This window comes from Lentinus tigrinus, assembly GCF_003813185.1.
Source record: "Lentinus tigrinus ALCF2SS1-7 unplaced genomic scaffold L226scaffold_59, whole genome shotgun sequence".
NCBI lineage: Eukaryota > Fungi > Basidiomycota > Agaricomycetes > Polyporales > Polyporaceae > Lentinus > Lentinus tigrinus.
Genome location: NW_027137968.1, coordinates 17,418 through 43,762, shown reverse-complemented (window position 1 = coordinate 43,762; position 26,345 = coordinate 17,418). Strand labels below are relative to the sequence as shown.

Below are 26,345 nucleotides of genomic sequence, written 5' to 3'. Positions count from 1 at the left end.
TTCTTGACGCGTTAATCGAACTATTGACTAGGTTATTCCCGCCTTCGCGACGGTTCGTCGCCTGCGTTCACAGAGGATGTGCGCCCGCGCAGCGCTCACTATCACGCCGCTTTCCTTGATCGTCTATCATCGGTCTTGAACGACTGCTCCTCCGGCTACTCATGCCTTGCTCTCGACCTCAGCTATTCTAGCGCAACTCCCCTATACCCACACCATCATTCCCAGAGGCCGCCTGGTGGAGGTCGCAACCAGGGAATCTGCGGAGCTGGCGGTGTGCTGAAACGACCGCCCTTGTGCACGCGCTTTTGCGACAAAATCTTCGGTGCGTCTGCGCGAATGTGAAGAGCATGATGTCTTCTGATTCCTCAGTGCCTCTGCTAGGGGTAAATTGTCAATTACGCTACGCGCTCCCATGCTGTCGCGCACCTCGGTGTCTAGACTTTGGCCGGGTGGGCGCAACATCGGGTTCTGTATTGCATGCCACCACCTGCGTCGCATTGCACGCTACGCTATGCACTCGCGGTCTCCCGGAGCGCGCTGGCGGATCGGAGGTTGTCTTGACCTATATCGACAGAACAAACTCAGGTTAGCCACAATCAGTTCGTCTGTTCCGTCACAGATCGCTGCCTCGACGTCAATTAAATGCGCTGACTTGATTATTCTTTGTACAGCCACACTTGCACAGGGTGGACAACGCTGTTACTGAGGCCCGCAGATAAGCTTCACACATGTCTTCCTGCAGCTGAGCAGAGATCAGAACACGACTGTAGCATGAGTAGTACTTGCTGACAGCAGCCTTCTAGGCAGAGCTCACTGTGCTTCTCGACGCGCAGTTGACTCATCGATCATGGCGCCGGTATCCATCACGAATCGCCTCGTGCAATAGGAAGCGATCGATTCGATATTGCTTTGCCGCAGAGTACACGTACGCTACCCGGCTCGCCTGTACTCCGAGACTCGGAAGTCTCGCCTTCAGTCTTTCGTCCTAAAGACCACCATCATTGAACATACGCAGCAAGTCAGTAGAGCGAGACAGGCTCATAGAGTACGTGAAGCATCGTTTCTTCTGCCAGTTTGATCACTAAACAATCCAGCATGAACCACATTCAACCTAGTTCAGAGTATCGGACATATCGTGATCTTTCGAGACCAAACGTAGCAAATACTGGCACACCTAGACACACATCCCAAGATGGCCGCCAACCCAGCCAAACATCTCGTTGTGTTTCCCATGCAGATGTGGGGTGAGCGATAGACCTATTGCAGAGAGTGGCTGAATGCTCACAACGAAGCGCATCGCAATTTCAGGACACACCCGATCTGTGTGTACGCTGGTCGCACGCATGGTCAAAATGCGGCCGGTCACCGTCACGTTCTTCACCGCAGCGAGTGTCTACGAGCGCGTCAAGGCTGAGATAGCGCGAGACTTCGAACCCGGACAGGAAGTCAGTACTTCGCACATTAGGTGAGTCTGCTGCGTGCTTAGCGCTCAGGTGTCACAACAGGATCCCTGTGCTGACCATTTGATAGACTTGTCGCTCTAGAATCGGGGACGGACCCTCACGACATGAAGACCATCCAAGTCGCCTTCGCCGCAGCTCTTGAGAAGCTTCTTGCGGACCAGCCCGTGGTCTGCGTGAAGACGGGAACCAGCTATGACCCGCCTGCTGTACGCCCCTCGGCTGTGATGGTTGACGTGAGTCTCGTTGTCATGGCGTATGCTTTCGGAGACCTGAACTGACGTACATCTCAGAGCTTCCTTTACTTCGGCTTCCAAGCCGCTCGTAAGCACAGAGACGTAGTCAAAGTATATGCGTGGTTCGCGTCCTCGACCAGTGTCTTCTTTGGCATCTTTGCCCAGGATCTACAGAGCCTGGCAGAGGAAGAGGCCGCTCGTCGGGGCGTGTCATTCGAGACGGCCGCTTTTGATGTAAGTGCTCGGCATGAGCTCCTCGGCTGCTGCTGACAGTTGTGGCAGCTCGTGACACCGTTGGAGGGCAAAGTAATTCGAACTCCATGCACACCCCCAATGCATGACTATGAATTCCATCCGCAGAACGTAAGTGTACCTTGCTTGTACGATGTTGCCGTGGCTGACAAGGATGCGTACGCAGTTCCCGTTTGTTCCCGCATTTGTTGCCAACGTCCTCGTGAAGGCTACTCGGTAGGCCCTACCGACCATGGCAATTCATGTCATGTCCTGACTCTTCGCTCCCAGAGTGGTGCGAGAGGCCGATGGGTTGGTCACCTTTGATGCCGCGGATTATTGCCCTGAGGCTGCGAGGGCGGTGCGAGCTTGGTTCGCCGAGAGGAAGCGCAAAGTCTGCTACGCCGGCCCTCTCATCCCGCACGGGAAGAATGCCGAGGCGAACGAACTCAAACAGTCGCAGCAGTCCGACAAGATTGTGAAATTCCTTAAGGAGAAGCTCGTGTCGCATGGAGAGAAATCTGTGATCTACGTTCGTCGTTCTTGACGCTACTTATTGACCTGTCCTGACATGTAGCCAATCTGCAGGTTTCTTTTGGTTCGCTTTTCTGGCCTACCGACGATGCCAAACTTTGGGCAGTGCTGGAGACGATCATGGAGAAGAACATACCCTTCGTACGTCGTCTTCACTGACGTGAAACATCCTCCTTGATACCCATTCCTCAATCTCGGCCAGGTCATGAGCTGTGCTGCGGAGTTCTTCCGGCCTCCAGAAGGCATGGAGGATAAGCTTTCGGCTTACGGGAACGCCATTGTGTCGAAGTGGGTCCCACAGCAAGCGCTCCTAGAACATCCTGTTCGTGTTCTGTTTGAACCACACTGATGATCGAAGCTGATGGTCAGTTTTAGGCCACTGGCTGGTTCCTCTCTCACGGAGGCCTGAACGGCACAATGGAGACAATCATGGCCGGGATCCCCCTGTGCGTGTCTTCTCATCTTTGGTCGCAGTTCTACTCACACTGGCACAGGATTGTCTACCCGATCGACGCGGACCAACCTGTCAACGCCATACACTTGTCCGAGAGCCTGGATATCGCTTATGAGCTCATCGAGGTGCGCAACGGGAAGGGGGCAGGGCCCATCTATCGCAACGGCAGGGTGCCCGTCGGCACTATTGAAGCGGTGAAGAGCGAGATGCGTGACGTTCTCGAGCGCGCATTCGGTGAGGACGGAGCGCAGAAGAGAACCAGACTCGAGGCTCTGAGGAAGACGTTGCAATCGGCGTGGTCCGAGGAAGGAGTTGCGAAGCGGGATGTAGAGGCACTCGTGGATGAGATCTAGGAGTCACCGGCTTGGGGAACTAGGCGCTTGGTCGCATCGCTGCCCCGAGAGTCGAGGCGTTTTGACTCAAACCACCATGTTCCCGACCCTGGTCAGATACCATCTTGCTTGACTTGTCGAATGCAGTTGGTAAACCGGTCAAGGAAATCGAACCAAATCTCTGGGCATCACCCGTGACGGCTTGCAAAGCTTTATGCTAGCACACTAGTGCACGACTGGGGAATATCGTTGCCGCATGGTGAACTAACTGCTCATGCTAACTTCACCAGGTATCGAAGTGCACGTTGAAGTAATTGAAGTATTTTTGGTGTGACAAGTATCAATTTGCAGCGTTCCGGCACCTTTGCATCTAATGGATTGAGATGCCTCCGTTTTGTGGAAGGGTAGCGTAGTACTCGAAGACCGCTGCAGACTTCTACTTGAGCATACTTGACCCGTTGACACCGGTAATTCTCATTCCCGGTTCCTCTATTTTCATAACGCGCTGATAGTTATTTTCAAGGTGTACCGACGAACGCCCTCGTTTCCCGAGCTGTCGGGCGGGCCGCCCGAATATCGACTGTCCACGCATCAACGTGAGGGTAGTCCTACCTTGCGATTCAGTCGCCACGTACAGTATCGCTGAATTTGTTGTTGCGATCGTTTCATCATTATCCGGGATGACTTCTGACACCCGTCCTCGATACTCAGAGCCGTCATGTCGAGGGACCGCTGAAAGGTTGCATATTTACTGACGGCATGCGACAGGTTCATCGTTACGCGATATCACACAAACCAGTCGTCCCTGTGTTTCATCCGATAGAAGCCGGGCTCGATACCGGCATATATGAAAGGGACGCTCTTCAATACCTGCTCTATATACAGGTATCTTCGGGACTCCGCAATTGTCCACATCACTCCCCCCTCTTCGCCATCCAGACCACAGCCATTGCTGCTCACAATGACCATGGACACCGGAAAGCATGTGGTACTCTTTCCAGTGCACTTCTGGGGTGAGATATGTTTCTCCGTGCGGCTGGAGGATGCTTCTACTGAGCATGCATCAGGGCACACTCGCACGATGTGCACACTGGCTGCTCGTCTTGTCCAGCTGCGACAGGTCACTGTGACCTTTTTCACGGTTCCATCATTCTACAACCACGTCCGCGCCGAAATCGACCGTGAATTCCTACCCGATGAGGAGCTTCCGGCTCATCGCCTACGGTCAGCCACCAATAGAGTATCATATATACTGCAAACTATGCTCAATTATGTGCTATCTAGGGTCATCGCAGTCGAGCAAAGTAAGGAAATGCACGATACAAGCGGAGCCGAGGCTTCATTCAAGATTGCATGGGGAAAGGTGATGGAGGGTCAATCTCTGGTTTGTGCCCACGCCGGGACACAGTTTGAACCCTATCCGGTCCTCCCAAATGTGGCTATTCTGGATGTAAGTCATGGCACCTCGTGACAGTGTTGATTTTTCACTTTCGGTCTGCAGATCTTTGTGTGCGATGCCTTCGATGTTGTGCAGAAGTCCAACGGCGGCCGTACGAAGGTGTACCTCTGGTATCCCGCCGCAGTGGTCGGACTAGGCCGCGTCATTCGAGCCATGACATCTAGAGGTCAAGGAGACGACGTCCAAATCGAGACTATAGAGGAGGTAGGTACCTTCCGTGAGCTGCATTCAACATTGTGATTGGCTGACTTGAGTAAGATGATGACCTCGTATAAGGGTGCACTTATCAGGGATCCTTTCAATCCACCGATGTACGACTACGAGTATAACCCTCAAGTGGTAAGTCACCCTGTGCTATTCGGATCTATGTCACTGATTAAATCACAAAGTTCCCCTCACCTCCCGGCTTTGTTGAGAACGTGATGTCGAGGATCCCTGAGTGAGTTGTACACACCGTCTAGAGGTCGTACTGACTGATTTCGTTTCGGAATTTAGGATGATGGATAAGGCGGAGGGTGTCGTCACCTTTGATGCCGCCGACTACGCCCCGCACGCGACGAAGCAACTTCGGTCGTACTTCGCCGAGACCGGCAGGAAGGTCTACTACGCTGGTCCACTCATTCCTCGACGTGAAGAAGATACCTCCAAGGATCCCCGTTCCGAGGAGATCGCGAAATTTCTGGATGATAAGCTGGCGTCTCATGGAAAAGGCTCTGTCATATATGTAAGTGTTACAGACTCAGAGCCGCACCGCTCAAGCCTGATTGACAAGAACCTCTCACTAGATCTCCTTCGGATCGATGTTCTGGCCCATGGATAATGCGAAGCTCTGGGCTGTCATTGATGTCCTCATGGAACGCAACATCCCCTTCGTATGTCCAACAAGTTAGCAGATCACGGCTACTCCAGACATCGATACTTTATTGCAGGTCATGAGCTGTGTCGCGGCGTGGTCTTCGAAGCCACCGGAAGAGATGCAGGAACAGATCGCGCGTTATAGCCACGGTATCATGGCGGACTGGGTGCCACAGCACGCTTTGCTCAACCACCCAGTGAGTTTAACTTTCCAACTATCGAAGTACGAACACTTTCGCTGAATTACTACCAAGGCTACGGGATGGTATATCTCTCACGGAGGTCACAACAGCACGCTGGAAACCATCCTGGCGGGCGTCCCCACGTCGGTCACTTCACTTTTGGCACGGGACAGAGCTTCGGACTAACAGCGCACTCATAGGATCGTGTGGCCTATCATAGCAGACCAACCTCCAAACGCCATTCATTTATCTGAGACCCTTGACGTCGCTTTCGAGCTCATCGAGGTCCGGCACGGTGAGGGGGCGGGCAAGATCTACCGCAATGGCCGAGTACCCGTCGCGACGGTCGATGCCGTCAAGGCGGAAATGCGGGACATACTCGAGCGCGCATATGGAGAAGAGGGGGCTAGGAAACGCGTGAAAATTATGAGCCTTCGGGAAACGTTGCAGTCTGCGTGGTCGGAGGACGGCATCGCCAAGCGGGAGGTGGAGGCGTTGTTGGACGCAATCTGATTCCTACTGGTAGGCTCCTCTGTGTCAGTACTACGTCATCGGGGATGCATGCGTTGGACGAAGATGACCAACTATACACATGGGCCGTTCATTGTCTATTGAAAGCTATCGGATGGGCATTGATTTTGATTATACTGCTAGGCTGTGAGGCCATGAGGTACGGGCGCCAAGCCGTGACGGTGGGTGGTGGAGGCAGCTTGTTTTCTTGAACAATCATCGCGATCTCTAGGATTATACAGGCGGCGGTCTATCCTCCGTCGTCTGGAGCAAGTATCCCAGGATCCATTCGGGAATCAATGCATGTCTTTGGTACATCCATGAACCGGTGAGCTATATATTCAAGTTGTTACTAGTGCTGTTGATTCCGTGCTCAGAGACTCCTATTCTCTTTGGCTCAACTAAGGTGAAACGAGAATCCGCAATGTGCCAAGCTCGTCTTGTACACAGATATCCGGTCCCATACGGCTGCCGTGCGACTATGAATCTGATTCAGATGCAGCGACGCGCGGGCGGCGTGGCCCCTCCCAGCGCTCCGAGTACGACATGGATGAATTTGAAGGTGATACCTCCGTCCGTTCTATAACTTTCAGTCTTCGCCGACCGGCACTCCCGACGCGTACGTCTGACAGGCAGACTGAGTGCGCGCTGGGCACCGCCAGCGAATGGGCTTCAGTCGGCCTGTCTCCGAACGATAATGCGGTGTCTTACCCAAATGTTTCGCACAAGAGGTATGAAATGCGCACAACCGCTGGTTCACGGTGTCGAACACACGTACGTATATAACACGCGCCGTCTTCTGTGAGGCTCACCAAAACCCCTCTTTCGCAGCTCGTCCTCCAATAACACACTAGTATGACCGTTGACACACAGAAACATGTCGTGGTGTTCCCGACGCAGATGTGGGGTGAGTCTTTCCGTCCTCCGATCGCACATATATTCACTCACGAGGCTCCGCAGGCCATTGCCGCACGATGTGTACTCTTGTTGCGAGGATGGTGAAGCTACGGAACGTCGGCGTCACATTCTTCACTATCACTGGGTTCTACGACCGGGTACAAGCCGAGATCGCCCGTGACTTCCAGCCCCACGAAGATCACCTCGCAGCTCGTATCAGGTGAATATCGGACAGCGTACTAGTCGTTAGTATGCACTGCTGCTAACACGAGATGTCGTATAGGGTGATTGCGCTTCAAGACGGAACAGATGTGCCGCACAGCGGCAGCGGTCCCGACGCCGCATTCGAAGCTGCTTGGGTGAAGATCATGAACGACCAGCCTCTGATATGCGCAAAAACCGGTACGACACACGAATCGTCTCGAGTCCGCCCGACTGCCGCTGTGCTCGACGTGAGTACTCGCATCTGTCCCAGGCATGTTCGTAGCTGAGCTTTCGTGCATAAAAGATGTTCGTTCCCCGTGCCTTCGATGTCGTCCGCAAGTTCAGTGCAGGAACTGTCAAGGTGTATCTATGGGTGCCGGTCGCGACCATCAGCGTGCCTATGGCATTCGGCGAAGACTTCGAGCAGCGAGCTCAAGCCGAGGCGGAACGCAGAGGCGTCTCTTATGACTCCGTTTGTCTCGAGGTGAGCCCTCGTCGAACATCGTCCACTGATCTTATGAGGACATCAGTGCTGACATTACGCACTGTGTCTTGTCAATAGATCTACCTCCAGATGAGAGGCGATCCTGTCCGCACACCGTGTACCCCTCCAATGCATCACTACGAGGCTCATCCTCAAGATGTACGTGGCTATGTTTCCTATGCAGGCTCAAGCACATAGAGCGGCTCACCATGATACGCTAGTTCCCGTTCAGTCCTGTGTTCGCATCGACTGTTCTTGCTAAAGTCGGACCGTGAGTGTCGAAGGCACTTAACGACGGTCAAACAATATGTCGCTAACCAGAACGGTGCTTCCCTGGCAGGCACCTGCAGAAGTGTGACGGAGTGCTGACGTTCGACGCGGCGGACTATGCTCCGAAAGCAACGGAGACTATGCGTGCATGGTTCGCTGAGACCGGTCGCAAGGTCCACTATGCTGGGCCACTCATACCAACGCGACCCGAGGACACCTCGGATGACCCGCGCGCTGCCAGTATCCTCAAGTTCCTCGACGACAAGCTGGCTACAAATGGCGCGAAGTCTGTGATATACGTGCGTCATCCCTCTCACGCAGCACTTAGGACGGTGCAGCTGACCTCCATTCGTGCAGATTGCCTTCGGCTCGATGTTCTGGCCGTTGGACGACGAGAAGTTCATGGCGGTCCTCGAGATCCTCATGGAGAAGAACATCCCATTTGTGCGTCTTCTCTTCTTCCCACCAACGACTGTGACCAGACGCTCGCTTGCCCCAGGTCCTGAGTAGCGCAGGGGCGACCAAGAAAACCGAACTGCAGGAGAAGCTCACCCAGTACGGCAACGCCATCATGGCGGACTGGGTGCCTCAGCAGGCTCTCCTAGACCACCCAGTACGTGCCCGCTGCCCTGCTCTCTGCTGCCTGGGTGGCTGACGCGATTCAATAGGCAACAGGATGGTACATCTCGCATGGCGGCCATAACAGCACAATTGAGACCATCATGGCGTCCATCCCCACGTCAGTCCCCCATGCTCGCCGAACTGCGTACATGATAACTCAGCTGACCATCTCGTCTACAGTATCCTCTGGCCCATCGACGCCGACCAGCCCATGAACGCCATCCATCTTGCAGAGACCCTGGACGTTGCATACGAGCTCATCGAAGTCCGGCGGGGGAAGGGAGCAGGCAAGATCTATCGCACCGGGCAGACCCCGGTGGCCACGGTGGATGCGGTCAGAGCGGAGTTTCGGGACGTGCTCGAGCGTGCGTTTGGCGAGGACGGGGCGCGGAAGCGCGAGAATCTGGCGGAGGTGCGACGGACGCTGGAGGGTGCTTGGGCGGAGGAGGGTATCGCGCGGCGGGAAGTGGAGGCCTTCCTCGATTCCGTATGAGATATTGGGTTGTAGGGGCCGCGGTTAGACCGATAGACTATCCTTTAGATACCAGAGGCGACTGTCTCCTCCATGGCCATTGCAGGTACGCACTATAGCCATGACATCATCAGGTTCGGAGAGTTCTGTTCGACTGGTATACGTACATGCCGAGGAAGGACCTGATATATACCGATATGTGAAGCGTCCGTCGGCCCGGGAACTCTCGGCAAACGCACTGTTTGAATGCATGCTGAGGTGAGGACGCGACTGTACGAGTGACGATGTACATAGGAGCACATCGAGACGAAGCACCATCTCTGTTCTCAACGCATTATTTAGCATGGTTGCCAACTGTGACATGTCGACCCTGTTGTGGCACAAAAGATAGTCGAAGGGATGATGGCAGGAGAGTGATCCTAGTTGTCCGTCCCTCGGGTCTGGAATAAGAAGAGCTCCTGGACGCCGGGGAAACTCGCATACCTCATCGTCCTCTGGCGGCTTCCGCGAGCTCGACCGGATGATGCGTCGTCGTCTCAGATCACAGTGAGACTGTCCAAAGACGGTACATGCATGGTCTTGGCATGCTATGGGAGGCTCGCAGAACGCCGTGGTTTGAAAGTGATGGTGGTGGAAAGTTCCATGTGGACACGTATCTGTAGTGGATCGGGTGGCACAAGCTGGATCTCGGAAAATTAGACTTTGGATCGCTCGCTTCGAGGCGAGATCTGTATGCTTGCGTTAGCCATGTCAGCCAAGAGTGGAGACGCCGACCACTCTCCTTGTTTCCGCAAGGTGCCCTCGCAGTCGCTTCTGAGACCGATGCTTCCTGGCAAGTGCGAAGTCAGAATGCTCGCAGCTGCACGTGAGCGCGTTTCCCATCCCGTGACACCGACGCGTCTATTGTCGCGACGCGTTGAAACTCGCGTCTGCCGCAGCTTCCTTCACTTCCCGAGTGCCGACCGTCGAGTCTTTGCCGGCAATTGCGCGTTCTCGCAGTCTCTGTGTGCGCTATTGTGCTTGTTGGGGTAGGCGGCGGGAACAATGGAGGAGAGCAGGCGAGGTGTTTGGCACGGTTTGGCCGTGTGGGCGGCAGCCGGTGGCCGATGATTGCATATCGCTGCTTCTCTCTCCTCCGCTCTCTCGAGTCTCTGCATCCATCTCTCGCTGCTCGTCTCATCGTCCAGGCCCGACTAGCAGCTGCCAGCACACGAATGCGCCGCCAGACACGCCAGCCATGTCGTCCTACAGCAGCACCAGTCTGAGCAGCTACGACCCTGCCAGCTCATCCAACTCTGAGCTTCCCTCCAGCCCCTCAACCTCCCCGGGCTCCTCCCCGCCCTCCCCCCTCTCCCTCAAGAAAGCCCCCTCGTTCCCTCCAGGTCCCCCGCACCAACGCACCCGGACGCACACCTACCCATTGCCGCCCCCACCGCCAGTCGCCCCGCCCGCGCAGCGCACGCGCGCCATCACGCTCGACGCACGCCCGCACGGCATCGGGGTCGACCCCTCTGCTCTCATCGGCAAGCGGCTCACACGCGTGCGTCGCTCGCGAACGCACCCCTGCATCACCCTCCACTGCGCAGACGGGAGCGCGTTCCAAGTGCTCGTCGTCGGCTACGACCCGCAGCACCGCGGGGTACCCAAGGTCCTCGAGACCGACTCCCACGTGCTCAACCCCCGCGGTGCCGCCGAGTCTGCCCACGCTGACCTCCGCCTCACCATATCGCACGCTGCGTCCATCACGCTGTCCGACAAGGCATTCCAGGCGCGCCCGGGACCGAGCTCGGACGGTGGTTTGGAAGGTCTTGGATTGGGACTTCCGAAGGTGAGAACGCAGCGGGAGGACAGGTGGACCCAGCGCCATGCAGCGTTTGCGCTGAAGTTCGAGGAGGAGCAGGGTTGGCATTGCGTCTGGGCGACGATGGCCGAGTACGACGAGCAGGACCGCGAGCAGTGCGTCTTCCGCAACTATGCGGACGTTTATCTCGACCGCCTCCAAGCCCCCGCCCCATCCACCCCGACCTCTACCCCTCCGCATCGCACCTCTTTTGCCCAAGGGCACTCTGCGGGTCCACAACACTCCGATTCTGGGCCGAATACCAAAACCCAGGGCCGTGGCCGCGGCGGCGCGAAAGGACGGCGACGGAACCATAAGAAGTCCGGCCCAGGCCACGGACCAGGGCCTGGCAACGGCAACGGCAGTTCGTCCCCTTCACCGCGCAGCCCACCGAAGGCACGGTGGTGAACGATTTTGGACATCTCTAGGGAGGTGGTTACGGGGCGCGGTGATGGCGCTTGGACGACAGGTGCGTGCTTACTAGTCAAGCTCAGCTTCCCCGCGGTCGCTGACAGGGACATGCCGTCGTCGGGATCAGGTCTGGCCTCGATGTCTTCAGGGTCTCGTAGCTTGGAAGAAGCGTAAACGCGGAAGGTTGACAAGCTCAGGCTGCGATGGATCGGATTGGAAGCTGTCGCGCATATATGCGGCCATCGCACCTCCTGGTTTTCACCCTCCATCTCCGACTGTTCGCCGCACGATCTCCCGGCCCTCGGACACGGCCTCTCCTGTTCCATATTCCTGCAGCACTGAGCCTCATCCTTATCACCTGCATCCAGTACTCAGCATCCAGCATAAGCGACACCTAGCCACGCATACATCTATCTCCTCATCTCCCAGCGCGTATAGCGCGTCTTGCATATAGCCCTCCTCACTCCCCACTCGCATTCTGTACCCAACGTCATGTACCATTCCCCTCTGCACTCACTCTCACCACATCGCATCGCATCGCACGGAAGACGAGCCTCTGGACGGACTCTCGATGTTGTTGTTCCATTACCTCTCATCCCTGCTGTATCCTTGTATCATCATATCCGCGAGTATCTCTAGCTATCTGTCGTCGCTGCTGTTGCTGTTACTGTTGTCGTCGCTTATGACTCACGACTCTCCACCCAACCCCATCTACCTCGCTCCCACTCCCGCTCCCGTTCTCTTCACTCAGAACCAGTACCAAACACGTACGTGGATCGGACGCACGAAGTCTCGGAAGTCGCATTGTAGTCACTCACAAATACGCTGTACGCTATCTGCTTGTTGTCGCGGACGAATGTTATCGCTCTGTTATTAACACTGACATCTCTCGGGCCCGCGGGGCCGTGGTCCGTTGGCAGGCCTGAGGCAGACCTAAGGGACCAGGTACCAGGAACACTACTTAGACTCTAGAGGCCGGGGTACCGAGTCTGCGAGCCCAGGTTGGCCAAATGCTCGCGCGAGACTCGAGCATGACGTTGATGGATTGGATATGTGTAGCAGGAGTCCTGACAGCGACCGAGTGACTCCTGCGTACGTCGCTGTCGCAATGATGGGTTAACATTCTCTCGCACTTTGGGTATTATGTCTCATATATATTTGTATCCCCCCTACACTAGCCTACACTGCAGCGGGCTCGGACGGATAGATTACCTGTATCCGACGCAACAAACTGCACACCGATCCCGCATTAAATATTAATGCCTGGCAGTGGGCACTGCTCACAAGCGGCTGAGACAGTCAGTGACACGAGGCGGTCGGGCCCGTCATGGGGGGCGCATAGGGCAGCACGAGGCGCGCCATGTGCGTACCCCGGTATCGAGAGCGTATGATGGTTGCTGAACGAGGATATACGAGCAAGACCGTACTGACGCGACGCGACGCCCGGGACGTCGACGGGCCCGACCTCGGAGGTGGCTCATCGCTCGGCGATCGCGAGTTTGGTGGGACAATCATGGGCCGTCCGTCTCCCAGGCGCGTCCAATCGTCTGTCTAGGGAGACAAGTGATCGAGCGACGAGCTGTCCAAGTTGAAACTGGTGACTGGCGGGTACTGCGCATTGCACAACGTCCCTGGCGCGATCCTGAGTCCTGGACATCCAGCCCGCGTTCTTCCTGGGAGGATTACCATGTTGATATTGCTATCGCGTTTGTGCGGCTGGCTGCGAACTAGGAAGCCGCTGTGCACGAGTTAATGCCTTGAGGTATGGTGGTAGAGTTGCAGTTGCAGATGAGCCCCACAACCGAGCCAAATCGAGGTCCTCCGACTCCTAAGGAACAAGGACCGATGATGGAGACGTATTGCTGCCCTCGTCGTGATTCCCGAGCGTCCCGCGAGGATTGCCAAGTTGCGGGGCAATAATTGGGCTGCCTACTCTAAAAGTGACGTGCAGCAGATGAAACATGAACGGCTGGTTTGCGATCGCACCGTTCCTGTACCGTTCCGGAATTCGCGACCTGCGTCCCCCCCTGCCCGCCATGTCTCTGATGGAGATTGCATCTCGCGCATCGGCTGCGCGCTATCACGACATATCGCGGCTAGCATGTCGTTGATTGTGAAGGCTTGTAAGCTCAAACATCTGCGAACGCACCATCTATCAGCGCGTCCGGTCTCATCCCGAGCACGTCATCAACAACATGCCAGGGACGTTGCAGCGTTGCAGTAACAGCCCGGGGTTCGTCGTCCTGGGTCGTCTTCCGATGTCTGCGCGCTAAGACGTAAAATAAGGAGGAATTCGCGCTATTTGCAAGCTAACTTGATGCAAAACTCCAACGGCTTCCGCTGATGCACGTTGCAGTCTGCGCAGCGCATCCTAGCGGATCAAGGGTCTGCATGCAGAATGAAGCCCGGAAGTTGAGTACGTACCTGGAGCTCCCGCGACGGCTCTTGTATGTACACATTGCGATCGCGTGCCACAGAGCCGCTGTCGGATCCCTGTTCCGTTGACGACTGTACATATCAGATGCTGCTGACTGTGCGAACGGCCAAGACACCATGGGAGGTAGACATACTTGCAAAGCGGGTCACTGGTTCACTGGACTATGTGCTTGAACACGCTAAGGCCTGTCAACAGGCTCCCCGAGAGGCCTAGCGCGCACGATTTAAGGCAGGACCTCTATTCTGCCGCGATGCCGTGCGTCTATACAATGGCAGGAGGCTCCGTCCAGGCCCTGAGCTGCCCTGGCTTATGCACACAGGGACCGATGCTTTGCCATATCTGGAACCCGCAGGCCCCAAAACCGAAGGAGGGAATTAGCATGGGTATGAAGCGCACAAGTGAACATACACGATTGATGCACGGAGTCGGTCCGAGCATCTTCAAGAGAGAAAGAAGTCAGATGCCATAGAGGAACCCGGCTGTAGGAGTTGCGGTAGAGAGGCAGTTATCAACAACAAGGGCTAACCTGATAGCGCCAAAATGAAGAGCGAGTGTGACCGTCCTCCCGAGTAAAGCAAAGCTCTTCATGGCTGACGTTCTCGAGGTCCTCACGAGCGAGCTTACGAATTGGCTAGCCCCTGTTCCGACGAGGATAAACCCCTTAACGTCAAGTCCCAGCCACGGGTAGTCAAGCGATTCTGCTGAAGGACCGATCATCAGCGGACAAGGAAACATAAAGGCAAAACCACAGACGCACCTGGGAGTCAGACATCGAAACACGGGGCATACTGACATCTGTAGCAGCGACCAGCTTGCAAGGTCCGCTTGTCCGGAAGGAGTAGGTCGCGAGAGCCAGCTAGTCACCGCCGCAGATAGAACAGCGCATCATGATAAGATTTCACAAAGCCCCGACGAGCGGCCAACGACCCAACGTAATAATGGATGTGTGTTCCAGTGGGAGCGGCCGCCACAAAGACGGTTGTATGGTTCAATGAATCAGTAAAACGTTGTCGCTGTCATCGGGCGGGGGCGGGCGGGGTCAAAGCAACATTGAACGTCGACATATCTTCACCCGCAAATCTGCTGGTTCCGGATGCCAATGACGATCCAAGCAGAGACCACACTTGACTTGAGTCTTGCGGACGGAACGGACTATTGCCAGCATGGAGGACGCGCTCCGAAGGGTGCTAGCGATTTGTCAAGTCCCGCTAGACGCCGCTGACATGTCAAGACGCGTATGTTGGGATGTTCTGCTGGCACAGCTGCAGGCTAAGTGCCGTCCCAGAAGACCGTTCTAAAGCAAGCGCGCGGAATATATTGCACCATTTTATCCTCGCATGAAATGCCTGCCCAGTGCCATTCCGGAGCTCGGGTCTGCAGCGGAAGCGAGCAGAGGAAAGCGGTGTATTCAGCGGAAGTCGAGTACGTCGCGACGCGACGTGTTTGAAGAGGCCAGGAGACGAAGGGATCACCGGTTTGTAGTCCCTATCAGTGTTACGAACCTACGCGAGGCATGAATGCAAAATAAGAGCACAGCGGACACCACGGGGCTCGCAGTTTGTATACCGACGGCCATGCGAGTGGTTCAGTGAAGCGCGCAGCCGGAGTAAGTTGCTCCATCACCACGGCCTCCGTCGGCTTGCGCAAAATCCAAACCAGGTGGATGCATCATGTATGACGAGCGCGCAGCCTGAGTTTGATAGGTGGGGACGCCCGGCTGGACAATTCAGGGGCGGGTTTAGAGAGGTGTGTCCACGCGCGAACAACGTGAGACGGCGGTGAATATGCGGGCGTTGCGCCCACAATTGGCATGACCTTGATTGCGGATGCTGTGCACGCCGAGGACGGGCGCGACACCGTGACCGATGTCGGGGCATGCACAAACAGCCCGGAAAACGCGGGATGCATGATGCAGGGACGAGGAGAAGTGGGGCGGGTCGTCAGCATCGGGTCCGGGAAGGTGGCCAACCTCAAGGCAAAGTCCGGAGACAGAGAAGCGAGTAGGCGGATTTGGTCCAGAAGGCACTTCGGAACCTTTGCGGTAGCGGCAATGAAGGGCTGTGGACTGTTGTTGAGAATGGAAGGGAAGTTCAGCGTCCCGACGCCATCCAATTGAACAACCACACTTGCCCTGTACTACTGTTCCCTGTACTACTGTTCGAACTAGCAGGCTTGGGTCGGACAGACTGGCAGCGGGAGTCCAATTGGCCTGATGTACTGTGTGGACCGTCCAGTGGGCGAGGGCCTGTGCGAGACGGGGGCAAGACGGTTGTGAGGTGTCACTGTACGCAGTGTGTTCCTGACTAACGTACGTCGCGGGCGAGCACAATTGTCATCCTGATGTCGCATTACTCAAGTGAAGATCCGTGGTTCAGAGCGAATTACGGCGACACACCGCATAGAGTGGATGAACGCTCAAGACGTGTGCAAATCCAGACGAAGTAAGGTCTTTGGGATAACCGGGATTAGACAATGTACTTGGCACGCCGAATAACGTACCATACCTCCTGCACCTGATAGCGTCTAGCTTGGGACATTGTTTGCCCGCAGTAGCTGTATTGTCGCATTGTGCGCTGGAGTAGGAAAATCATTTTCCTTCACTGCAACGCCGACAGATGGTGTTAGCCAGCCTATGTGGGTATCCGTCGCTACACGCCGCCACCTGGCAGCTTCCGTAACCAATCACAACTTACTTGAGTGAGTTCCATACTCGATGTCAGGTACAGCGCCAGTGTTGAGATGGGTGCGCTCTGACAGATTCAAATAGATAGACTTTCAGGGAGACGATGCCGTAGGCATGTGTCTTCGAGGCTGAAATCCGAACACGGATCCGACGATCCCTGTCGAGGGGCCGTTCCGTGAACTCAGGATGAATGTTTAACAAACCCGGAACGTAATCCCTGAGTACTCGGACGCCAAAAAACCGCCAACAACTTCTCTGGTGTGTGGAAGATTGGAAATTACATGTCTGCGGATTGTAAGTGTGAGCGGACAGCTCAAAGGCTGAGAAAGTGACCACCCACAGCATAACACATGATTCACAGCGCCGACCAACATAGCATCAACGGTGCGTTCCGGGGACGTTGTGGTGGAACGTAAACCTAGCGCCACCCTGGATAGATGGTCCTCACATAGAACGTGAGAGCATCGCCGGTTGGACCCTGGTTTATGGTCAAAACGGGCAAGAGGTAAGCCGCTAGAAGCCAGGAAAAAAACCTGAGCGGATCCATGATCAATCTTGCGGTACGATTCTAGGCTGGTTGATTAGACATGCTCCGAGTCTGAATGACAGGAGCAACCCTAAGGCGATTCACTGCGGCCCTGCGAGAGCGATGGAGGTTATGGGGCTACCTCGAGAGTTCCGAAGAATGTCATTTGCTTGACGACTTCGTGAGGAGTCGATGATCACGAATTCGTCCTACGTGGGACACACACGGCTAGGTGAATGCAAGAATATCCTAAGGCCTCGCCGGAATAAGTGTACCGATCACCCACGCCCCGTGAGGTAGTAAATGCACGCACTGCAGAACTAGAGCAAATCTTCGCATTCTAACACATGTACCGCAATGGGCATTGGCGACCGTTGAGGCGGCGGCGGGCGATCTTGCTCGCCGCAGGATATAGACACGCAATCGATAGCATGGTTCCCGGAGGATTGCGGCTGGTCAGTTTTCTCAGGAGTTTGGCTCCTAGGTACAAAAACGGGTTAGCGCAAGAGTCGCTCACGCACAGCCTACGGAGAAGACATCAAAAGGGTCTCACGAAGGCGCCTTCAGGTTGCAATAGACAAGAAATGGGTTCGTGATGAAGCGAGAAGCCCTGCCGCCGAGGCGTCTCCGAAAAGCGGACAGAAGGGTGAGAAACATACCGTGCCCGACTAGCAAGTAGTAACGGCATAGGTAATGCCTGCGCAGCGCACTAGAATACAGAACCTGCGGAAATGATCAGTTGCTGAGAAGACAGGACTGAGCGATACCTGAGAGACGTCTTCTCTAAACCATACAGGGAGGATTGCCTCTCAGTGCTCGAAACCTGGACGGCAAGATCTGTCCGCACGTAGATGTACGGGCTACTGAATCAATACGCAGCATAAAGGGGAAAAAAGGGTGACGAGATAGCAAAATCCGCAGCGGCCAACTCGGACGCACGCATCATCTCGTGCTGATCTCCTGCAGGGTATGTCGGCCGATTGAGTGCCTTTTGAGTTGACAATTGCATGATGCTCTGCTGGCGGGATACAGAGAAGCGATAATGATGCAGCAACTTTCTGTAGAGTCTCCGGCACGCAGGCCGAGCGGGCCTACAGGTACGACTCGGACGGCGGCGAGCGCGGCGCTGAGACCGACAGCGCGACTGAATGAACGATTGCTCCGACAGCGCCGGGAGGCCGAATAACTCCGATTGTATCCTCTGAGAGAGACTATGCGCTGGTATTGACCACAGCAGTGGAGGGGATGCTCGCGGAGATCGCGATAGCGATTGTAGCACAGGAAGCGAGGGTGTTGGTTCGGGGATCTTGGTTAAACAGTTGGTTCTCGGGATCAGGTTCGTTGTGGGGTTCTGGGGTGCCTCGTGGCCTGGGATTGCTTCCAGAGCAGAAGTAAGAAGGACAGGCGAGGCGGGGGAAGAAGATGGTGATGGACAAGTCCAGACACGCCGCTTCTAGATGTCTAGTATCTACGCCGTCGTGGCACACCCGACACGCGACTCTTGACGCCGGCCCGCGCGTCGGGCGCCTCTTCCTCTCGCTGTCGTGCTCCCATGTCCTCTCGTCCGTCCCCGTCCCGGGTCTCCTTCGCGTCCGTCACCCCCAACAATCTTGGTCTGTCTCTGCGATCTGCCCCACCCCTTCTCGATGCTCATGTATCTCTAGGCACCGTACGGAAGCTCAATTCCGTCCTCTTTCCCATAAAATACAGCGAGAAGTTCTACAATGACATAGTCCAGCCCCAGGTGGAAGACTTCTGTCAGCTGAGTGCGTGTCTCCATGGTTCTAGCCACCAGAAGATGCTCATCGACGGTCGATGTTCCCAGTCTACTACAATGACATCCCGATCGGTACCATGTGCTGCAGGATAGAGGCCAAGGACGGGGAGGCGAAGCTCTACCTCATGACGTTGGCGGTGCTCGCAGTGAGTCTAACCCATATCGCAATCTCGCCTACGTCGATACCCATCTCGTCCCTTCTCGCCCCTCCGTGCGCAGCCGTACCGTTCCAGGGGTATCGGATCTCAGAGTCTCCAACATCTCATCGACGCGGCTGCCGCACACACAAAGCCCAAAATCAACGCCATCTACCTCCACGTCCAGGTCTCCAATGGGGATGCAAAACGGTTCTACGAGCGTCACGGCTTCAAAGAAGTCGGTCTGTACGAGAACTACTACAAGAAGATTACCCCACACGACGCATGGATACTGCAGCGAGACATTGAGCCGTCCAAGGGTGCTGAGGGCTAGTGATTCTGATAGATATGGTTTCACGATACTAGTAGTAAGATACATTTTCTGCGAGTCTACGCATAACTACAGAGCAGGCTAACATCTACCTGACCTCGCAGCGATGTCCGTGTCAGCGATACTTTTACAATGTATGTGTACCAATACACCTAAGACACAAGTGGCACGTAACATAAGTCAAGACGCGGGATTGTAGGCTAAGTCTCGTGCCGGAAATTAGTGAGTGTATGTTCTGCGAGATAGCCGTCAGCTTTCCACGCCACCGTCTGCACCGAAAGGCCGGAGACGTACAGAGAAATGATCCAACGAGGAAGGTCACGAACTGCCCTCTTCGATGCCACACCGCTTAACGAGCTGCAGGCCCCGATCAGTGCGGGAACAACAAAGACGAAGACGGATCCTCGTACCTGGTGCCTCTTCAGTGCGTCCTTCCTTGTGAACGTCTTCCCGCACCCGCCGTTGCAGAAGAACGGCTTCTCACCCGTGTGCGTGTCCCGGTGTCGTTTGAGGTCGTGCTGGCGGTTGAACGACAGCGCGCACAAGTCGCACGCGAACGGTCGCGGGGGAGAAGCGGGATACTGGGAAGGGCTGACCGGACCTTGGCCGTACGCAGCCTGCGAACCGTACTGTGCGGTTGCCATGTTGGACATTGCCGGAGAAGACTGCGGAGATGACGACAGTGGCGCTCCGTATGGGTGCGCGGTCATAGCCTGTTGCGCGTACGCATGCGAGTGTGTCGGGGAGTGCGGGAGCGTGTGTGAGGATGAGTGCGAGTAAGAGTGCGAGTGCGAGCGGGGCGGCACCGCGCCGGGGCTGCCATGATGGCTGTCTACGCTGTACGCGCCGTACTGCGACATGGAGGAGATGGACGAACGCCGGTCCGATGTCGGCAGATGGGAGTAGTGTATCTGACTGTCGGCGATGTGATACTGTGCTGCGATCGCCTGCGCCTGTGCAGACATGGCGTCGTACGGAGCCACAGACGGAGGAGAGTGGGATGTGGCGCGAAGCGAGGGGTGGCCCTGGTAGGAGGCGTAGTGGTCTTGCGACGGATAGCTGGTGGGGTATTGACCGGTGCCCGACCACTGGGAGGCGAGAGCGATGTTTGCGCTTGGAGGGTAGGGCTGAGCGCGTCTGTCCGACATTGGAGGGACCAGAGGCGAGGCTAATGCGAGGATAGGAGAATGATCGCCCATTCATATGTAGTCTCTGAAGGCGCTCACCCCGCAAGGGCGGAGACATACCTCAGGCACAATCTCACTGCCACAAAGACGATGGGCTCGGAGCTGGCAAACTGAAGCGCGAACGTTATGACAAGAAACTTACAAAAATATTGTGCGACGCAAAAAGAGTAAAGTACAACGACGATGATCTGTCATTCGGTGAATGATGCCGTACCAACGGCGACCCCCATAAAGAGTTAGGCCCTAGACCGGCATCTGGGATATTGCGCAGAGTCTTATGCTGAGCGAGATGCAGAAAATACCGTAGCTCGCCGCGTAAATACCCTTGCAATCTAGCCATAAACCGGTGTTCGGCGCGCCCGATCATCTACTCTGCCAGGAACGCGCGATAGTTATGACCCGGAAGTCCGCAACAATCCCTGCTCCCGCTCTTCCGAGGGGGGCGGTCCGAGCGACATCGTCAATATCAGTCCTCTCTTACAAGTCACAACATCGTGTCTACTCAACTCCAGGCTTCTTCCCCTGCCGCGCATATGATTATGATTTATCAGACCTCCGTCTCGATGCGTTCGAGAATGAGCGCACTCGGTCCGCAGTCGTCGCCGTGACAGCTTACCCCTTTTCATCGCGCGCGGCCAGGGGAATTGCCCTCAAACCACTGCGAGCTCACCGCACACGGCGTCCACAACAGCGCCTCTGCTATAAGGTTATGCACATACATGCGTCCATTACGACGCAAGGCTCGATGGATCGAGCGACGAGCCCCATATCATGATGTGATGCACCTAGGGAGGGCGCGCAGGATGATTTCGTCAGATCCCTTTTGCGCTGCAAGCTCGCAGCCCGACATCAACATATTGCAGCGCGTCCTCGCACCGGTCTGACCAATTCTGACGACTGTGCGTCTAAGTTACGGCACCATGATCGTTGTGTCGCTGCCGCCACCAAGCCTGCGTGGCGTCGGTCTACCGGGCGTCTGTCGGTGTAGACAGTGCGCACACCCCGAGCGACGCGGTCGGAAACTGTCGCATAAACGCACTCACCGACATTCACACAGACACCGCTGCAGCGCTGACAGTGACATCACAGCCCTAGCAACCCTCGAAGACAGCGCAGATTGTGAGCCGGGGTGCCTGCAGGTAGGCTCTTGTCAGATCACACGAGGATGTTGGAGTCAGCACCATACCTCATGTACACTTCCAAGCATCCCGGACCGCCTGAACTTTGTAGTGACAATCGGCCGTTCGGCTGTGCACAGCAGCTGGATCATCCTGGATGTCGCGATGGCTGCTCGTCATAGGGGACGTGGGTTATTGCAGTCAAGAAATGTTTCTAGCTCAAAGGGGGATGGCGGGACCGAGCTCGGCGGGTAGTAGGAGCGGCGACATATCGGATGCATGATCGCGGGGAAAACAATAATATTTCTGTTTCAAGGTGCCAATCGTCAGGTACTCATATGGTCGATCATTCTGCACAGGACCCCTACCTGGTCATCGTATCCCCGATTGCGCTCAGCCCGACGCCGGATGCCCTGTGATTTAATTTAGGGGATTAGCACCCCGAGGGCGGAGACTCCTGCTGATAGGCGAATGTCCTTCCAAATGTCGTAGCGTTCAGCAGGAAAGTCTTGCGGCGACCCTTCTGAGGTTGAGGTTATGTGCTTTGTGTCGTGGTCGCCGTGCAGCGTCAAGGGCCTGGGGCGCAGCCTCGCGCAGCGTGGACGCCCGCTGCCACATACGGCAGGAGCGCCGACAGGAGAGGCGCCGCCCAGTTGTACTCGGACGGCCACCAACCCGTTGTCCTCATTCGCATTCTTTCTCCCAAGCATCGCTCGCGATAATCGCGTCTGGTATACTTTAAGCAGAATAGACTGACACTTGTCAGGATTCTGTCTCTCCGGTCGCTGCGCAGAGATACATGTTATTGAGTTTTCCAAAGCTACTCCGACGTTTTAGTAGGATGTCCAAACGTTCTCTGGCTTCCGTACCGGCTTCTCCCAGCCGTCAGAAGAAGAAGACCAAACTCTCGACAGCAGCTGGGCAATCTAGACTTGACTCCTTCTTTGGCGCTTCATCCAATCTTAGGCCAAATTCGGAGGGCTCCTCCCAACCTTCCGGGTCCAAGTTGAAGGCCTCGACACCCGCTACACCCGCACCATCTCTCCGGAAAGAAAAAGAGGGGATTACCGACGAAGAGGTCGCCTTGGCTCTGGCAACTGCGGACGGGCTTGACTCGGACGCGCTCCGACAACTGGAGTCTCGCGGAAGCAGTGCGGGTCATTCGCAAGGAGCGTCAGCCCGCCACAAGAGTACACATTCCGAAGTGATAGACGTCGACGCACTCAGCGACGAGAGCTCTCCGGAGAAGACGGCTCCTTATCGTCGGACGACACCCGCATCGACAGCACCGTCGACCGTCGACCGGTCGTCTAATGTACCTGGCACGCCGGCCCCCGCTCGCATACAACGTGCTACGATAGGCAACGCCCTACCGTCGGACACTCCGACATACGAACCCCTGAATGTCGATCCCCCGACATACGATCTCGACCATGCGCCCTGGTCTCCCAATGCCCCCGTCCCGTACTCGTTCCTGGCCCACACACTTGCAACGCTGTCTGGGACGCGCTCACGCATTGCCAAGCTGGACACGCTGACAAACGCTTTGCGCACTATCTGCCGACAGCATCCTCCGTCCTTGCTCCCGGCGCTGTACCTATTATCCAATTCGCTTTCTCCTCCGTATTCTCCAATAGAGTTGGGCCTGGGACCGTCCATCATCTCCAAGGCTATTCAGCATGTCTCCGGACTCAGCTCAGCTGCCCTGAAACGCCTGTATAACCAGACCGGCGACCCAGGTAAGCTCCAGGCAATCCCCGATGGTTGAACGCTGACGCGGTGTGTCTCCGACGCAGGCGATGTCGCGTTCGAAGCCAAATCGAACGTTCGGACCCTCATCCCACATCCACCCCTTCTCATCACCGGGGTGTATGATTCTTTGCTGAAAATTGCCCATGCTAAGGGATCTGGCGCCGCTAAGACGAAACAGGCTATCATTGAGAAGCTGCTTGTCGCTGCGCGAGGAGAGGAGACGCGCTTTCTCGTTCGCACCCTTGGACAGAACCTCCGTGTGGGTGCTGTCAGGACTGCCCTCGCAGCGCTGGCGAGGGCGATGGTTCTCACTCCACCCCCGACAGTCACCGCACCAATCCCAGACGATTCTCCCTTCCGCGTTAGCGGAGAGACCCTCGCCGGGGTCAAACCTCTTGCCGCGAAGAAGAAGGTTGCCGACGAGGCCCGCGATGCACTGAACGAAGTGTACCTTGTCGCGGAAAGTCTGTTAAAGCGGGTTTACGTCCAGCATCCTAACTACGATCACATCGTGGAAGCGCTCCTGGAGGTCGGCCTTGACGGGCTGGCAAAACAGCTCCCGTTGACAGTCGGTGAGTCCCGTCTTCGACTTCGATGTGCCCTTCGCGTTTCATGTCGAAAATATCCGTCTAGGCGTACCCTTGCTTCCTACGCTAGGATCGCCCACCCGTTCTCTCGATGAGATCTACGACCGCCTGGGCTTCTTGCCCTTCACTGCTGAATTCAAGTACGACGGTCAGCGCGCACAAATTCATGCATCACGGGGTTCGAATCAACGGCCGTTTATCAGGGTCTTTTCCCGGCACCTAGAAGACATGACTGACAAGGCATGCGCGACAAATGTCCACCTTGGGTCTGCCGTAATACTTCGCTTACATCGACTTGCCCTTATGCAGTATCCCGACGTCGTCTCACTGGTGCAAGAAATATTCAAGTCCTCGCCGCAGACCGAATCGTTCATCATAGACGCAGAGGTTGTGGCGGTAGACCCTGCAACGGGGGCGCTGAAGACGTTCCAAGAACTATCCAACCGCGCCCGCAAAGATGTTAAGCTTGATGAAGTTAAAGTCTCTGTGTGTGTATTTGCCTTCGACATCATGTTCCTTGACGGTCAGGTGAGCTGTCGGCGTCTTACCACATGCGTTATTCTGTCTTATAGGCCTGGGCGACAATAGATCCTACTCGAAAGACCCTTCCATGAGCGCCGTAACATGCTCCGGACCCGCTTTCCTCCATACACTCCACCTCAGCACGGAATGGCACGATTTGACCATGTGAAGAGCATTGAAAGCGAGGACGGGCGCGAGGTTGTGGAGGAGTTCTGGCAGACCGCCGTGAATAGCTCCTGTGAGGGGCTTATGATAAAGGTTCGTGGAAAATTTTCTGCCAAACTTGCCTTGGCCGCTGATGACAGCATGTCCACTCGCAGCTTCTCGATAGCGGTGAGATTTTGGAAGAACCTAACCAGAAGAAAGACAAACCACGTCGCAAGCCCCTACCTGCCACATACGAACCTGGTCCGTTCACTCGTGCTGATGTGTTGCGTTATGCCGCGTCATGATTGTGGACAATGTTATGTCCGCGGCGCTGCGTACGACCGGTCGGAGCTGACGAATTGACGCGTTATTCAGATAAACGGACGTCCGCATGGCTAAAGCTCAAAAAGGACTATGTTGTCGGGCTCGGCGATAGTCTGGATCTCGTTCCCATTGGTGCGTGGCATGGCAACGGTAGAAAGGCCCAGTGGTGGAGTCCGATCCTACTCGCGGTTTGGGATCCCGATGCACAGAAGCTCGTGGCAGTGTGCAAGTGCATGTCAGGTATGTCGGTGCATCCCGTATGGACTAGCATCGGTGCATGGGTATTGAGAGGTCTTATAGGTTTCTCCGACGCGTTCTACAAGGTGGGTGAGAAGACCACCTGGAGGGGTTCATCATTTGTGTCGTTGTCAGCGCTGAACACAGGGCTTACTTCGCAGAGCCTGCGAGAACGTTACCCCGAAGGTTCAGACACTTGTTCTTCACAGCCCATGTGGCAGCCCGAATGCGATACTGGAGGTATGTATTTATTCGGTCCCACCCTGTCGCCGGGAAGCCCTGACTGAAAGGCTGTTGGAATTACAATTCAGGACTTAGGCCGGAAGTGTATTTTAAACCGCAGGAGGTGTGGGAGATACGGGGTGCCGAGTACGTGAGTTGTGTGCCGCCGTGTCACCTTTCACTAATCAGCCCACAGTGTCACCATCAGTCCCGTGTCGGTGGCCGCTATGGGCCTGATTTCGCAGACGAGGGGACTAAGTCTTCGCTTCCCTCGTTTCATGTCGTTGCGGGAAGACAAAGGCATCGAAGACGCGAGCACGCCCGAGTTTCTCGCAAATATGTACCGTTCCCAGCAAGCAGCAGGGAAGGATCAGACAGGTGCTGACGAGGGAGAGCTTGTGGACGTCGTAGACGAAGGAGAGGACGATGAGGACGCTGCGGGAGACTCAGAAGGCGACCTATAGTGTAGTATTCCTAGGTCAGCGGGTTTGGTGGCGTCGACTTCGATGCGTAGGGCATTGTGGCCAACGTGGACTGAGCGTTCACAGCTGCCTTATTGGGAACAAGTCAGGAAGCGCCGGCCCGAGCGAGCCTAGAATCTAGATCATCATCGTGTAGTAGGATATCAGATTAGATAGATAAAGCATGGGGGGTTGCACAACGCTCGTACGCTTCCTATGTCCTTCCCACCACCTTTTAGTTCTTACATGCTCACTATGTGGCCGCCGCATCTACTGACTGGTTATCTGCTCTTCGCGTTTGCGGTGATCAGCGTGCACGCCTGGGAGACCGTGGAGGAGGCAGGTCGGTGACTCTGAACTCGAACGATGCTGCAATAGGATTGATAACGTTTGTCTCAATCAGCGGTGTTTGCCCGGGGATTGGTCAAGAACGCGTCCATAGGCA

At 55.8% G+C, this 26,345-nt stretch overlaps 9 protein-coding genes across 9 annotated transcripts; 8 read left to right on the top strand and 1 right to left on the bottom strand.

Moving 5' to 3' along the window:
* Positions 1-1,192: 1,192 nt before the first annotated feature.
* Positions 1,193-3,268, top strand: L226DRAFT_576259 (UDP-Glycosyltransferase/glycogen phosphorylase; the record flags this gene model as incomplete). The annotated part of the gene is made up of 11 exons (XM_067685319.1): positions 1,193-1,244; positions 1,309-1,465; positions 1,531-1,696; positions 1,754-1,930; positions 1,979-2,059; positions 2,115-2,164; positions 2,219-2,459; positions 2,516-2,602; positions 2,664-2,783; positions 2,837-2,907; positions 2,956-3,268. The coding sequence occupies 11 exons, from the start codon at positions 1,193-1,195 to the stop codon at positions 3,266-3,268; spliced, it is 1,515 nt and encodes a 504-aa protein (XP_067529194.1).
* A 940-nt stretch (positions 3,269-4,208) lies between these two features.
* Positions 4,209-6,343, top strand: L226DRAFT_617414 (UDP-Glycosyltransferase/glycogen phosphorylase; the record flags this gene model as incomplete). The annotated part of the gene is made up of 11 exons (XM_067687033.1): positions 4,209-4,260; positions 4,315-4,471; positions 4,532-4,697; positions 4,749-4,910; positions 4,965-5,045; positions 5,096-5,145; positions 5,202-5,430; positions 5,492-5,578; positions 5,636-5,758; positions 5,816-5,886; positions 5,944-6,343. 11 exons carry the CDS (start codon positions 4,209-4,211, stop codon positions 6,254-6,256), a joined length of 1,491 nt encoding a protein of 496 aa, XP_067529193.1. The 3' UTR covers positions 6,257-6,343.
* A 534-nt stretch (positions 6,344-6,877) lies between these two features.
* Positions 6,878-9,410, top strand: L226DRAFT_516963 (UDP-Glycosyltransferase/glycogen phosphorylase). Its single transcript, XM_067678497.1, has 12 exons — positions 6,878-7,027; positions 7,085-7,160; positions 7,214-7,370; positions 7,434-7,602; positions 7,659-7,838; positions 7,917-7,997; positions 8,060-8,109; positions 8,179-8,407; positions 8,466-8,552; positions 8,608-8,721; positions 8,777-8,847; positions 8,910-9,410. The coding sequence occupies exons 2-12, from the start codon at positions 7,109-7,111 to the stop codon at positions 9,220-9,222; spliced, it is 1,503 nt and encodes a 500-aa protein (XP_067529192.1). The 5' UTR covers positions 6,878-7,027; positions 7,085-7,108; the 3' UTR covers positions 9,223-9,410.
* A 926-nt stretch (positions 9,411-10,336) lies between these two features.
* On the top strand, positions 10,337-11,731 carry L226DRAFT_318613 (uncharacterized protein). Its single transcript, XM_067673866.1, has 2 exons — positions 10,337-11,510; positions 11,580-11,731. The coding sequence occupies exon 1, from the start codon at positions 10,439-10,441 to the stop codon at positions 11,447-11,449; it is 1,011 nt and encodes a 336-aa protein (XP_067529191.1). The 5' UTR covers positions 10,337-10,438; the 3' UTR covers positions 11,450-11,510; positions 11,580-11,731.
* A 199-nt stretch (positions 11,732-11,930) lies between these two features.
* L226DRAFT_318585 (uncharacterized protein) lies at positions 11,931-12,371 on the top strand. Its single transcript, XM_067673865.1, has one exon. The coding sequence runs from the start codon at positions 12,024-12,026 to the stop codon at positions 12,327-12,329; it is 306 nt and encodes a 101-aa protein (XP_067529190.1). The 5' UTR covers positions 11,931-12,023; the 3' UTR covers positions 12,330-12,371.
* A 6,243-nt stretch (positions 12,372-18,614) lies between these two features.
* L226DRAFT_540524 (acyl-CoA N-acyltransferase) lies at positions 18,615-19,512 on the top strand. Its single transcript, XM_067681889.1, has 4 exons — positions 18,615-18,711; positions 18,763-18,864; positions 18,924-19,021; positions 19,095-19,512. The coding sequence occupies exons 1-4, from the start codon at positions 18,651-18,653 to the stop codon at positions 19,344-19,346; spliced, it is 513 nt and encodes a 170-aa protein (XP_067529189.1). The 5' UTR covers positions 18,615-18,650; the 3' UTR covers positions 19,347-19,512.
* A 241-nt stretch (positions 19,513-19,753) lies between these two features.
* Positions 19,754-19,906, bottom strand: L226DRAFT_446999 (uncharacterized protein; the record flags this gene model as incomplete). Its single annotated transcript, XM_067674902.1, has 1 exon — positions 19,754-19,906. A coding segment is annotated over one exon (153 nt), but the record flags the coding sequence as incomplete, so codon positions are not given.
* Positions 19,907-21,303: 1,397 nt separating this feature from the next.
* L226DRAFT_318474 (uncharacterized protein) lies at positions 21,304-21,987 on the top strand. Its single transcript, XM_067673863.1, has one exon. It carries the CDS (start codon positions 21,451-21,453, stop codon positions 21,901-21,903), a length of 453 nt encoding a protein of 150 aa, XP_067529187.1. The 5' UTR covers positions 21,304-21,450; the 3' UTR covers positions 21,904-21,987.
* Positions 21,988-22,316: 329 nt separating this feature from the next.
* L226DRAFT_555468 (ATP-dependent DNA ligase) lies at positions 22,317-26,104 on the top strand. Its single transcript, XM_067683060.1, has 10 exons — positions 22,317-23,387; positions 23,445-23,972; positions 24,034-24,227; positions 24,297-24,515; positions 24,576-24,767; positions 24,830-24,917; positions 25,032-25,220; positions 25,281-25,457; positions 25,529-25,586; positions 25,636-26,104. The coding sequence occupies exons 1-10, from the start codon at positions 22,448-22,450 to the stop codon at positions 25,901-25,903; spliced, it is 2,853 nt and encodes a 950-aa protein (XP_067529186.1). The 5' UTR covers positions 22,317-22,447; the 3' UTR covers positions 25,904-26,104.
* The last annotated feature ends 241 nt before the right edge of the window (positions 26,105-26,345 follow it).